General features: G+C 48.0%; 1 protein-coding gene across 1 annotated transcript in view; it reads right to left on the bottom strand.

Moving 5' to 3' along the window:
* UBE2Q2 (ubiquitin conjugating enzyme E2 Q2) overlaps positions 1-6,944 on the bottom strand; it is a 31,684-nt gene extending 24,740 nt beyond the window's left edge. The window contains exon 1 of the mRNA XM_072345448.1: positions 6,467-6,944. Coding sequence (XP_072201549.1) covers positions 6,467-6,652 — 186 coding nt within the window. The 5' untranslated portion in view covers positions 6,653-6,944. The remainder of the gene's footprint in view (positions 1-6,466) is intronic.
* Between the last annotated feature and the right edge of the window lie 6,401 nt (positions 6,945-13,345).

Here is a 13,345-nt window from a genome sequence, read left to right as displayed (position 1 = left end):
TTACTTAAAACACTATTCGGAACATCTTGTATGCATGAGATAATGAGAAAGGTAAAGCATGTAGAATCATGACTGTAATTCCACGCTCAAAGATTACAGCTGGAAACAGGAAGCTGGCACCACATAGGCTAACAAGCATGCTCATTTCCAGCAAGGATCAGCTGGGAGCTGTTCTGTTCCCACTAGTCCCAACCGCAATGAATGCTGGCTGACGTGACATCTGAATGTTACATAGCATCTCCTTGCTGTAAGCAGTCATTCAGTTCTCCAGCTGTCTTCTGGGAGCAGGTGACAGTCACTTTCACTTCTTCCGCAGAGCTTACAGCTGAAGAAATACGGAACGTTTATTAAATCATAAGCTATCAAGTCTATTAAAAAGGATGTATTACCATTCATAATCCAAAATAAACAAATGAACTTGAGCCAGGAATTTACGGCTCTGTAACCTTTCAATGCTATATAGAGGCAAACAACCTGACACTGCCAAACAGCAGTTCACAGTGAGGCAAACCTGAAATAGCAGTTAATTCTGTTTATCAGCCTCTGCTAACATCTGTTCCTATTCAGAAGTTTTGACCTCTGTTGCTGCTTTTCAAATGATTCAAATATTACCCAGAGAATTTCTCCACGTTTCTATCTTCTGCCCTCCTGATAGGAACTGATTTTACAAACAAGCTTTCACTCCAGTGAGACTGCTGGAGTCTGTTGCCCTCGGTTTAGTTGTCACTGTAGCAGATCAGACGCTGGCATAAGCCCACTGGATCAATGCTGGCTCAGGAATTCCACACACAAGCAACCCCAAGCACCAATGAAAGCCCAGACAGCGCTTGGCAAGCAGCTCTCCATCAGCAGTGCTGGCTTCAGCAGTCCTCCCCAGCATTCACTCTTTCCTTTGCCCTCTGTTGTGCTGGTACAGCTGTCTGTGCAGCCACACAGTGAACCAGACTGGGAAGTTATCCAGATCAACAATGACCCAGTAAAGAATTTCCATGTGCCAGCCAGGTCCTTCACCCAGTAAAGTCAGTTCTGGCCACCTCACAATTCACACAGCCTTTGCTGTCTGCTGCCAGCAGGATTACCAAGCACACAGGACACAATCATACTTTGTTCTTCCTATCAGCTCTAATTTTTAATACATGTTAATGGTACCAACCTATCAATAAGCAGCATCCACAGTAGAAAACAGACCGAACGCCTACAGATTTATTCTCACCCTTGTCTCACAGGAAGAAGTTACATTATATGAGCACAAATGATCAGCTCCATCAATAACTTCTGATTTCACAGCGTTCCACTGTGGACAGATGGCCATAAAGAATTTGGAACTGTGACTTTAATTTGAGAATAGGACACACTTTATACACGACTCCCTCATTCCCACTGCACTGACAGAAAGCTTTGACAGAAGAGCTGGAATTGTATCCCTTCTTCAATAAAAACCAAACAGTAAGAAGAAACCAAAGAATCAATTGTAGCAGTGCATACTCTCCTTCCTTCTTGCAGCATAAGGTAATAATAACAGGCAATGCCAACTACTAACACTTCAATTCTGACACTATCCAGTAACAACAAGCATAAAACCATGACAGACAGCAACTAAAAATTGGTGGCAACACAAATCAAACCAAACAACCAACACAAACCATGAGATGACTCCTTAAGAAGTGAATGAGTAACCCCAGTCGAAGTTGCAGTTCCCTTAAAGTAAGTGAAAAATCAGAAAAATTCATGAGAATTCACAGGGTATCTTCCTGTCCTGGACAAAGGCCTCCCAAACAGTTAACAAAGCAGCACGCTGAGTAAAGAGAATTGAGTTCTTTTCCATTAAACTTCTTCCAATTATCAAAAGGCAGCGAGAGCTCCTGTGAGGACAACAAACGGTCCCAGTTCTGAAACAATTACATAAGCAATTCATATAAGTAGCCTATTTGGAGTAAGAGCTATTTCCTGAAGCCTCAACATATGCTAGCATTGATATGTGAAGCCCACCACCGTGGCATTCTAGGATATTTTTGGCACACTTCACACATTATACAGGGAAGAGTGCAACTGGCCTGCAAAGTCTGAAGTGCTGGCTGCAGCTTTTCACACATAGCACAGCTAAGCTGTACCATCACAGAGCTAAGTCCTACGCCTTCCACAGACAAACCGTTCCTCCTCCTCCTCCTCACAGGATTTCTTTTCCAATTACAGTCTTGGCATAGAAAGAGAAGAATATTCACTTTTTGCTCTTTGTTTTGATAAATAAAACAGCACGGGACAATTTCTATTGTACAAGCATTATCTTCCCTAAGTTACCTGAGTGCCATCCTTAGAACTCAAAGTATATCTAATTCTAGTTAGAGAAACGTGTTATCCAGATAGAGCTGTGCATGCTTTTCTTTAGTCCTTGTATCCACATGCTGCAAGACAAGAGGTTTCAGCCTTGTTATGGAGTGCCTAGTCACGTTAAAAAACATATCTGTGGTTTGAACTGGAAGCCTCATTCATTATGCGGTTAGTTCTGCGTACAAATAAATAACCTCCCTAAGAGTCTGTCAGCTGCCTAGGCACTAGTTAGGAGTGTGTTTAATATTAAAATCTTGTGCCTTTTTAAGAATTATATCATATTCTAATGTACTCGCTTTCAGTATATAACTTGCCGAATGCTTCAGAGGTGACATCTCATCCATTCTCGAAGGGAAAATAAAGTTTTCTCCCCTCTATTGCAGTTATCTACAGGCAGGAACCTTTCCAAGCATCGTCTAACTCGGATTTAGCAGCAGGGTATGCTTCAGTAAAGCTGGAGATTTTTCTCTCCAACAGGGAAGTTGGGGTATAGCAGAGTCAGCCTGGTCACATGGACTGAGACTGCTGATGTGTGAAGGATACGGTTACATGTCACAGCCCTGTCTCTGTTTGGGTGCAAAATCCGTTCCCACAGACAGCTGGCACAAACCCTGTGCCTTAAAGAAGCACTTTAAGGACTCGCAATTCCAGTGGAAGTTCTGTGTGCAACTGGAGTGACACCACTGTCGAGCTTCTCCACAGCATGCATTTAAAAAAACAAGATACTTTTTCTGGGGGAAAAATAGAAAGAACAAACCCAAAACATGCTCCTTTGCTTTTCAGGGTTCAGAGCAGTCTTGCTATTGAGCAGCGGGGAGAAAAAGGTAAAGACTGAGCTGTACCACATCTTGGAATACCGTGACTTCAGTTTCAGAAGGTACCAAACTGAGACTGCAAATTGCAATAAAAAACACACTTACCCAAATGGTCAGTAACACACTAGTGTGAATAAGGCCATTGATTTGATACCAGCTCAAAAAACATCATACACACTTGGCGAGGATGCCAGCTTACTGAATTCAATTGGAACACTACGGCTATGTCAAAAGAAAGCCTGATAAAAAGGAAAAAAAGGGAAAAAAAAACAACCAGAAATCAGAGTCCGGAAAGCAGACACCACCGCTGGCACAACAGAAAGGGAATGTGAAGGTGCACAGCCTGAACAAGTTCAATAATTAGACAGTTCTGAGGCATAAGGAGCAATGCTTCTGACAGATGACTCCACCCTACAGTGTCTCTTAAAGTAATCAAATTAACCATTTAAATTCCAACCCAGGTAACTAACAGAAAGAAGGGCAGGCAGAGTTGGAAAACGTTTGTTTGGCACTTTCTGAGGCAGAAGAGCTACCAAGCAAAACGCAGCTCTGTACTGCCAAGCACTGCTCAGTATCACAGGTAGAGCATTCCCAGGGTGCTGCAGCAAATGCTTAACCGTGGCAGTCCCACAGGCTCGTATTGCAGACAGTCAGAATATCACCGTATAAATTCCAGGGCTGACTTCTAGTCGAGCTGTGGAATTCAGTCTAGGGCACTCTGGTGGAGGAGACCCGTGCAGTTCCTGTGCAGATACTTTCCCTCACCGCTTCAGGAGATTGTTTGCTCTTTCCTCTGCCTTCTCTCTCCAGATCCAAGAAAATAAAGGGATCCATTGTGAGAACGGGAGCAACTTAGTAACCAGGGCTCTTTTCAGACATGGTGCAGAAGCTGTTGGAAGCTCCCTTCCCTACGGGATTGTTCTCTATCCACCAACTTCAGTGCCTGTACACACTGCTGGACAGCTTTCACTTCAGCTGAAATACTGAGGCGCCTGAATAAAACCAACAGCAACAACAAAAAAAGTAGTAATTATTGAGTCTTGTGCTTCTCCCCCCCTTAACAGCATCCCTAAGTGTCCGGATGTTCCAACCAATGTAAGCTCTTGGTGACTACAAGAATTTCATCACTACTGTAGAAGTTAAACTCTTAGGAAGCACCACATAACTGAAGTCACCTATTTGTGCTGCAAACACAGACCGTTAAGATAGCAGCTTCTGCTGCAGAGGGTGAGTCTCCTCCCCAAAGAAAATGTTTACCAGTATCTTAATAGCCTTAGCAGCTTTTTTTAGCACCATAATTTCAAGTGATAGCTCCCATGGTAACTTGATTCAGCTCTCCAGAAGCCCTGCAGATCAGCTGAAGTACAGCAAACTAGAGTTACACCTTTCCAGTTTACAGTACCTACAGAAATAAACTGGAGGTAAGCAGGAGCCTGGGCCAACAGACCCAGTGGTGAGGAGGAAGAGAAAGGAGAAACTTCAGCCATAGTGAGCGCTAACACCTGTGTCCAAAGCCCAGCAGTTACCTTCCTTTCTGACTCTCCCAGGAGCTTCTCGCTTGCCTCATGAGAGCCATCCCCTGCATCTGAACCTGCCCCCTCCCACTTATTTTTAGCAGATAAATAGCCACCTACCTCAAAGAGCCACAAATCAGTCAGCACTGGATGAACCAAGCTGCTCGCAGGCAGCTGTGAAACACAAGTTTCAAGAAGTTCAGGCACAACTTCTTTTTAAAGCAGGAGTCTTGTCTCTACAGTTTGAAACAAATCTTTCCCTGCTCTTTTTGGAAGCAGACCCCACAGTTCTGACAGCACACAGACAGCCTCCTGATTCCTAGGGGAAGTGACTGCAGTAGCCAACTACAGGTACAGTTTCCTCAATGGGACACAACAAGGCCAAGAGTGGCCTCAGCCTGTATCTCACTGACTGGGGCACACCTCAAACCAAGGCCAGTAAGGCAGGGTTTGATGCAGGGTGAGAGAATTACCACTGAAAATACTTTGGACAGAGAAGCTTCAGAAGTAGAAACACAGCACAGCACAAATCCAAGGCACCGAGCTCTTCGAGCCTCCCTGTCAGCTGTCACCTGACAAGGAATAATGCACTGAACTCAGCTGCCAGCTGAGGACACAGTTATCAGACCTTCCCTTTAGTTCTTAAGGAAGGGATTTAGGAAAAAGATCGTGCTGTGGGGAGAAAACAGACAGGCTGCTCCCCAACGAAACTTCCTATTACATAAATAATACTTGAGGAAAGTTGCACAACCACTTCTCCGATACACCATATCTAAACACAAGAACACTGATGTGTCTTGCTGATTTTACCATTAAATGACATCTTAGGCTTTGCAAGTGTGCACCAGTATGGAGTAAAACAAGCAGATCACAGAACTGACTTCCCAGGCCACCAGCTGTGAAACCCTAGAACTCTCTTAACACATCTCTTCCTATTTAACAAAGTGACTTTAAGACAAGCGAACATCCTGCCAAGACGGCCGGCCCCGCCTGGTCTGCACGCACATTTCTATCTTCCGAGCACTCAGATACTTGGACTTGCGCACAAGTTTCTACTCCGTGCCGCCTGGACATCGCATACTTTTATAGGCAAAGGACAAAAGAGCTCTGCTGCTTACCTCCCTCAGACGCACAGACCGACCAAACGCTCACCCAGCCAGAACTTCTCAGTGCTTTGCTTCTAAGCTGAACGCTGATAGGGCACTTAGGTCCGCTTACAGCAGGAGCTGCTGCGACACAGAGACCTTCAGCACTTCCCCGTGCGTGAGTCAAACACTGATCCACGCAAACCCTTCCACAGATTGAGGCCCTAACCGTGGACTTTTAAAGCCGGAGGCCTTAGAACGCCGAATGTTTTATCTCGCATCCGTCTTACTCGTTAAGAACAAACAACGAAGAGAAAGCAGAGAACGACAGAGCGCCTCAGGACTGACAGCGCTGCCGGCACAACTTTCAACGCAGCCACCGCAGCGAGGAGCCCCGGCAGGGGACGGCCGCTGCCAACGCGCGGGAACCGAAGACCCCGCGGGGACCCCCGCCCGGCCCGGCAGCGCTCGGCCCCGTCCGGAGAGCTCTCTCTGCGCCCTTCGGTCCGGCCCGAGGCGGCCCAGGGCCGCTCGCAGCAGCCCCCGCCGGACCGCCCGTCCCCAAACTTTTGTTTGCGGCGGGGCCGGCAGAAGGAAGCGCGGAGCGGGCCCGGGCAGCGCGCAGCCCGAGCGGCCCCGCGGCGCTGGAGGCCGGACCTCCCCCCACCCGGCCCCCGGGTCACCCCGCGCCCCCCAGGTCGGAGCCGAGCCCCCCGGCCCGCACCGTGATGTTGCAGTGGATGGTGAGCGGCGGCGGCGGCGGAGGGCCGGAGCCCGGCGGCGGTGGCAGGAGCACGAACTGGCAGTGCAGCTCGTCCAGCTTCCAAGAGACGATGCGGAAGCGCTCGTGGTCCTTGTCGAAGATGGACTCGAGGAACTTCAGCTCGGCCTTGAGCCCTGACACCGACATCCTGGCCTCATCTCCGGGCCCGGGCCTGCGCCGCCTCGCCTCGGCCCGGCCCTGGCCCCGGCCGCGCCTGCGGGGCGGAAGATGGCGGAGGGCGGGGGCCCGGGGCAGCCCCAGCGGCGGGGGAACGGCGAGCGCGGCGGAGATCCCTCCCGCGGCCTCCCGCTCTCTCGAAAGGGCGCCGCGCGGCTCGCTCCCCTTCCCGTTCCCCCTTCCCTTTCCTCCCGGCGGGCTGGGCCAGGCCGGGCCCGCCCCGCCCCGCCCTCCCCGCGCTAGGCCGGCCCCGCGGCCCGGGACGCACGCAGCAGGGCTGGCCGGGCCTGTCCCCGCTCCGCCCCGCGGCCGCCGCCGCCCCCGGGCTCTGCCCCGGCCCGGCCCGCCTCCCGCTCCCCGCCGTCACGTACCTGCGCTCCCGCACCCACGTTGTACGCGGTCCCGCCGTCCGCAGCCGACCCGAGAAGTCAGCCGGCGTCACCAGGAGCGGCTGTGCGACCGATGGGTACGAGCAGAACTCGATGTCTCGCTGCGCGAGCTGAAAAGGAGCAAGAGAGGCCAATTAAAAACACACGCACACATAAAACGCGAGCGCTGTATTGAAGTTCCTCTGCAACAGCTCATACATTTCTGTCCTCTTCCCTCCCCCAGAGTCTGAGAGCAGAGCAAAGTGAATGCTCACAACACTAAGGGATGGAGGCTGCCCCAGCTCTGTCTCTTCAGGACACATCTTCCCTGTGTCCCCCCTCCAACGCTGCTTTATCCACTGCCAGCTGTGTGTGGGGGCTGAGGACTATCTCTCCAGTGGCACAAAGGGATTACTGCAATACGAGTCACACCATTGCAGGCAATTCTTGCTTTCCAATCAGCTTTTAGTTACCGTTCTAGACGCACGCACGCACCTGTTATTTTTTCTTTTGCCTTTTTTAAATTGCTATTTTATATAAAACTCCTTAACTCCAGAGCAACTGGCAGCACTTCACAAACCACAACCTGAACCTTCTCAAACGTTGAGAACTCCAATCTCAGTCCAGGAAAACAGAGGAGCACAGGCCCAGCTCCGAGCACCTGCACCTGGGGGCCTGACGGCTCCTGTCCTTCCCTGGGGAGACCGTGCTTTGCTACAACAGAGGCCAGGAAGGAGCCACAGCAGCTTTCCTAGAAGGGCTGAGGTGCATCAGCTCTGACTGCGGAGCCTGCAAAGTGAGAACGGAGCAAATATGGCAGCTGTCTGTCGAGGTATTATCACAAAGAAGGTTTAAGGCAAATGAGGCAAATGAGCCATAAACAAACAGCAGAAAATTACAAGTCTACCTATCAGAAAGGGAGGACCTGGAAGAGCCTTTCTGTGGGAACACCGGAGACAAAACCAAACCAACCAGACCTTGTTATGTGTTACACGATGCGATGCATGAAACAGCAGAGGAATGAATCTGGTGACTCAGCCCTATTTCACTCACACAATGGGATTTCGGCCTAGAATGCCTCACTACAGCAGAGAGGGAGGTAGGCTCAGCAAGTTCCAACGACTGTTTTGTCACACCCTCTCCAGAACTCTCTCTATTCCTCTGGTATGTTCTCCCTGTCCTGCACGGCTCCCGCCCGCCTGCCCTCACTGCCTGTCACATCCAGGTTTGGGGACTGGCTGGGAGGCGCCATGCCTGTGCTGGCTGCCCAGCTGGTGGAAGGCACCCAGCGATGCAAGCAGCATGGCGTCTCCCGGCCATCTGGCAGGCCAAACAAACTGCTACATTGGCCAAGCACGGCCTGCAAGCCATATGTTGTTGAAGTCTGGCAGAACGTTCCCCTGTTCCTTCAGTCTGCCTTTTCGTCGCAGGCTTCAAGAAGCAACATGCAGCTGCACAGCCACCACTCCCCTACATTCTGTTGCGCTTCTCCATATTTAGTAGGCATTGGGCAATGCTGTAACGCCACATCTCTGCCCGTGAATTCGTTTCTGTTAAAGTCACTGAGAACACACACTGGGGCTGCCTTGTTCTCTGCAACACAGAAACCGCTTCAGAGGTGTAGAGAGCTGTTCATCATGCCTGACTCAGTCCTTCCTTCAGGGACTTGCCCAGGGCTTTGACATGAAAGTTACGTTGGTCACAGGATGACTTAGGAAATCCTGACTTTCCCCAAGACCAAAATGAATGCACGTGGGAAAAGACCTGACATTTCTAGGTAACAAAGGAAATAAATCTTGATAAAGAGCCTCAGGAGCACTGCATTCAATTCCAGTGATTACAGACACCCTCAAGTTTCCCTGATCGATACTGCCTGTAAGCACCATCATCTTCTGCCTTTCTTCCTATCTGGAGATCTCTGACATCACGGGGACCTCCCTCTATTTATTACAGAACTAGATTTCCCCTCCCACGGGTCTGCACTTTGACCAAACCTCCCTGTTAGGAATAGGACATGCCTTCATAGTCCTCCGTTTCTTTTATTTCTTTATCTAGAACAGATTTCTTAAGAGCCCTCAATTGAAACTGACAGAAAACAGAAAATTCCTCATTGCCTTTTCAAACAGAACTGACAAGAAAATAGTTTTTTTTCCACTAGCATTTACTGCTAGTCCTGTCTCCAACATCTCAGCTAGGTACGTCCCTGGTGGGACAGAGAGCCAAGCAGCAATGGATGAAGTGAAGATGAGTCCAGGTCAGCCGATAAGAAGGAAACAAATGATGATGTAGGATGGATGAGCTTTGATGGAAGCATCAGAAGCTGCCTAGGACTCATAGAAAGGACCTTAAAAGAGCACAGATGAATCTCAGTGTGTTTTAGTCTTATTGTTCCTGTGAATGCCTCTGTCAGGTGTGCTGTGTTTCCATCTTGACCCCATCCTGAAGCATCTGCACACTCAGATGCCTATCAGAGGACCAATTAGACTCTCTGAGAATAGTTTGTGGTTCTATATTTGCGGGTTGGTTTTTTGTTTCATTTCTGTCACTTCTTATCCCTTAGAAAGGGCCTCTGTTTAATTCTGATCTCACTTCTCTGAGATAAATAGCAAGCACTAAAGAAGGAAGTGGCAATTTAGAGGTAAGATCCCCATCTTTTGTAACCCCAAACCCTAGCAGAAAAAGAAAGAAAAAGATGAGGTTCATGAGATGGAAGTCTAAATTGGTTTTGGTGATGAACAATCACAGAATGGCCTGGGTTCAAAAGGACCGTAATGACCATCTAGCTTCAACCCCCCTGCTATGTGCAGGGTCACCAACCACCAGACCAGGCTGCCCAGAGCCACAATATACAATATTCGGCATAGAATACAGCATCAGGCAATTCGATAACACTTCATCTTGGTGTTGAACAAACAATTCTTTTTTTTTTCACAACAACAGAATGCAGGTCCAGAAAAGATAAATAATGGTGGATGTGGAGAAAAATAAAGCAGGAAAGCTTAGCTGGAACCTCAGAGAAGGCAGAAACAGTGAGTCAACAAGATCCGGCTTTTCCAAGATACAGTCCAAGCTGCCTCAGTCACTAAGGCCACACCTTCACGTCAGCTCCTGAGCTCTGAGCAACCAAGTCGTGGCTTCAATAATGAAGTTGCTTTCAAAGTATTTTAGGAAAACAGTATGTCAGTGCACGAAAGTTAAGAACACTTCTGTACAATACGGCTTCAAGAAACACAGCAAGCAATGGAACCAAGATTGCTTAGTTCCTCAAATACCTCCTTCAATTTTAAAGGCTGTAACAGCTAAAGAATATCCTTTTGAAACCAACCAACCCAAAAGCAGCTTTAGACAAACAGAGACCATATTTTGCCATGGGTAGGTGGCAAGTGCATGTCAGCAGGCACTATTTTACAGCCACAAGCTTTACTATTAAATAGACCCTAGCAACGTAACACGGTTTTACCCAGAATGGTCTCAGACCGCTGAAGTAGTTTCCAGCCCCAATTCTGAGTCCATGCCTGTGGTTGTCGACAACTGACTCAAATAGGTTCCTCCCCAGAGTGTGTTGCTTAGCCAGCAAAAAGCATTTGCAAACCTGTTTAGGAAACAACAATAATTCTTCTGCAAAGACTTCTTTGCTGTTTGTAGAGTTGTCATTCTAGCTGTATTCATACACATATATAGCTAAGCAGTATATATTTCAGGACACTCAAAATCTAAATGATGTCTGCAAAGCAAGAAATATGATTTTGCTCCACGTGAAAGTTGCAGGAATTGATTTGTTGGCAAAAAGGTATCTGAGGAAAGCAAAGCCATGTTAATCAGTCTTGCAGTGCTGCAGATGGGGATTAGGGTCCGCTGTACAAGCATATCCAAAACCACACTCTTGGCATGCAAGTATTTCAAAATGCACTGTGAGGGAATACAACTTGTGTTCTTATGGCTCGTGTAGCCTCTTAAAAGCAGGTTAAAAACACACCTATGAAAGCAGTAAGGAATCATGCAGCTATATCTAAAGATTGCCATTTAATATCAGGGCAGAATGAGCCGTGGTAAAAAAAGGAAAACTTATTATCGTAATTCCAAAACCCCCATCTGGGTGAGAGGAGAGGTGGCTGCATGTAGCATTATTCAGAGCATTAGGATACCTTCCCTGGACACCCTGGGACTCACAACCTTTCTATGCAATCCACACAGAGACATAAGCTCTAAGGGGCTCAGCAAGCTTATCTTCCCTTGTCAGGACAGCAGCTTAAAAGGGATGGACAGAAGCAGAGGTCAGATGCCAGCCTCAGTCCTGCTGAATGCCTCTTTAGGTGGAGAGGGAGGCAGGTAAGTGGGCAGATCATCAGATGGAGGACTAAAATCGCTAAGATGCTACCTTAAGAACAGTTAAACATTTTGATAAGCAGTGTAATAGTTAAATCAATCAGTACTTAAAATATCAGCACAGGGCATCTGAGTTGGCAAGATACCCCAAGTCCCCAAGTCTGGAGCCTACACTACAGCAGCTTTGTTACAGACTTGGAACAGTCCCAGCTGCACTGCCTCTGGCCATATTCCCACCTCTGCACCCTCCTTGCTCAAGGGGAGCACAGAAAACACCATTGGATTTTATAGAAAAGAGTTCAAATCAGTTCTTAAGTTGCACCATCAGTGCACCGCATAAGCTTTTTTCCCTCATTACCGTCACAAGAGGGCAGGCTGTACTTTACCCAAGGTCATACACTATCCATCGGAATTAAAACACCGGTGAGCTAGGCTAGTGATTTTCAATCAGTCTCTGATTTGGAGGTCACAGGGGTCAGACAACAGTTCAAGACATGCAAAGTGCTGGTACGGGATCTTTTACATACTCTGCATCCAGTAACCCATAAACATCCAACACGCAAAGAAAATCGAGCTTGGTAGATAGCACTAAAAATAAACTTAGAGGGAAAAAGGACAGATGAGAATTTTCCCTGCCATAAAGATGACTCGCTGTAAGAGAAGTCCCATGATTACTGAGAAAACGCCACAGAAAACATCACAGAAAGCGGCAGTCAGAATAAAAGACGAGGCGAAGCACAGAGAAGAACAAACCTAGCAATTACAACTCTGTAAATCTGACTTTTCCACCAGGCAATGGTTAAAAAAGCCATTAAAGCAGATGGAGGATAGCGGACACTTAAGTAGTTATATTTGCCCCAGAGTTTATAAAGAAAGGAAGCTCCTGTAGGATATAAGTGTGCAAATCAGAATCATTCAATAAAAGTGACCCAGTAGAACCAATACGTCTGGCTTTATACAAAAGACTAAATCATAACTTCATAAAAACATATTAATTTACATTACTTTTGATATTACAGTAACCACTCAGCTTGACAACTGGCTTAACTGTGAGGAAGGAATAAAAACAGCAAGTTACTGAGCAGAGAAAGGTATTGTGCATGTTTAAAACAGATCCTGGTGCTGCTGTGTCAGTGTTCGTGAGCCTTTCATAGTGATTTAGCAGAGACAGACAAGTGACAGTATCAGATGACAGAGAGGCATTCTGAATAACAGGGAATAGGAGGAAACAATTCCAAGAGAAAACTGTAATTTAATGTTAATAAGTACCTAAAGGGAGGTGGGGGGCAAACGGATGAGGCCAGGCTCTTCTCAGTGGCGCATAGTGATAGGACAGGGAGCAATGGCCTAACACTTGAACACAGAAAGTTCCATACAAACATACAGAAGAACTTCTTTATGGCAGGGGTGACTGAGCACTGGAACAGGCAGTGGAGTCTCCTATGGAGATATTCAAGACCCATCTGACCCCAGTCTGTGTGACCTCACCACACCGGCAACGCGGTGTCAATCCCAGGCGCAGTTGGGGCAGCACTATCAGCCCTGGCATTGCAGTGCCCGGCGGGGACCCGTGCGCTCCCGTTGGTAGCAGCGCGCAGTGCAGCGAGCGCGCAGTGCCACCCGGCGCCGAGCGGCTGTGCTGCACGGCGGGGATGGGAGCAGGCGTTCCCCGAAGGCGGTCCCACAGCGCCAGGCGTTCGCCCTTACCTTCAGGAGGAGACTTATTGATTTATCTTTGCACAGTCACAGAGAGGTGCACAGCTTCCCCTCCAGGCACGGAGTTTAGCTGGTAGTATTTTCAAGGCTTTTTTTTTTTCCACTCAGGCACATTCAGCTTCTTGCATGTGGAGGTTTTGGGACCAGTGACCTACCAGCGGGTGGAGCTCTGTAGATCTTAGCAAGCACAAAGACCTGCCGACAAGCTACAAGAATGCTCTGAACTGGAAGCGAGTTGTGATCCAGCTGGCTT

This window comes from Excalfactoria chinensis, chromosome 10 (assembly GCF_039878825.1).
Source record: "Excalfactoria chinensis isolate bCotChi1 chromosome 10, bCotChi1.hap2, whole genome shotgun sequence".
NCBI classification, from domain to species: domain Eukaryota; kingdom Metazoa; phylum Chordata; class Aves; order Galliformes; family Phasianidae; genus Excalfactoria; species Excalfactoria chinensis.
Note: the sequence above shows the minus strand (reverse complement) of the source record. Positions and strands in the feature narration are given on the sequence as shown.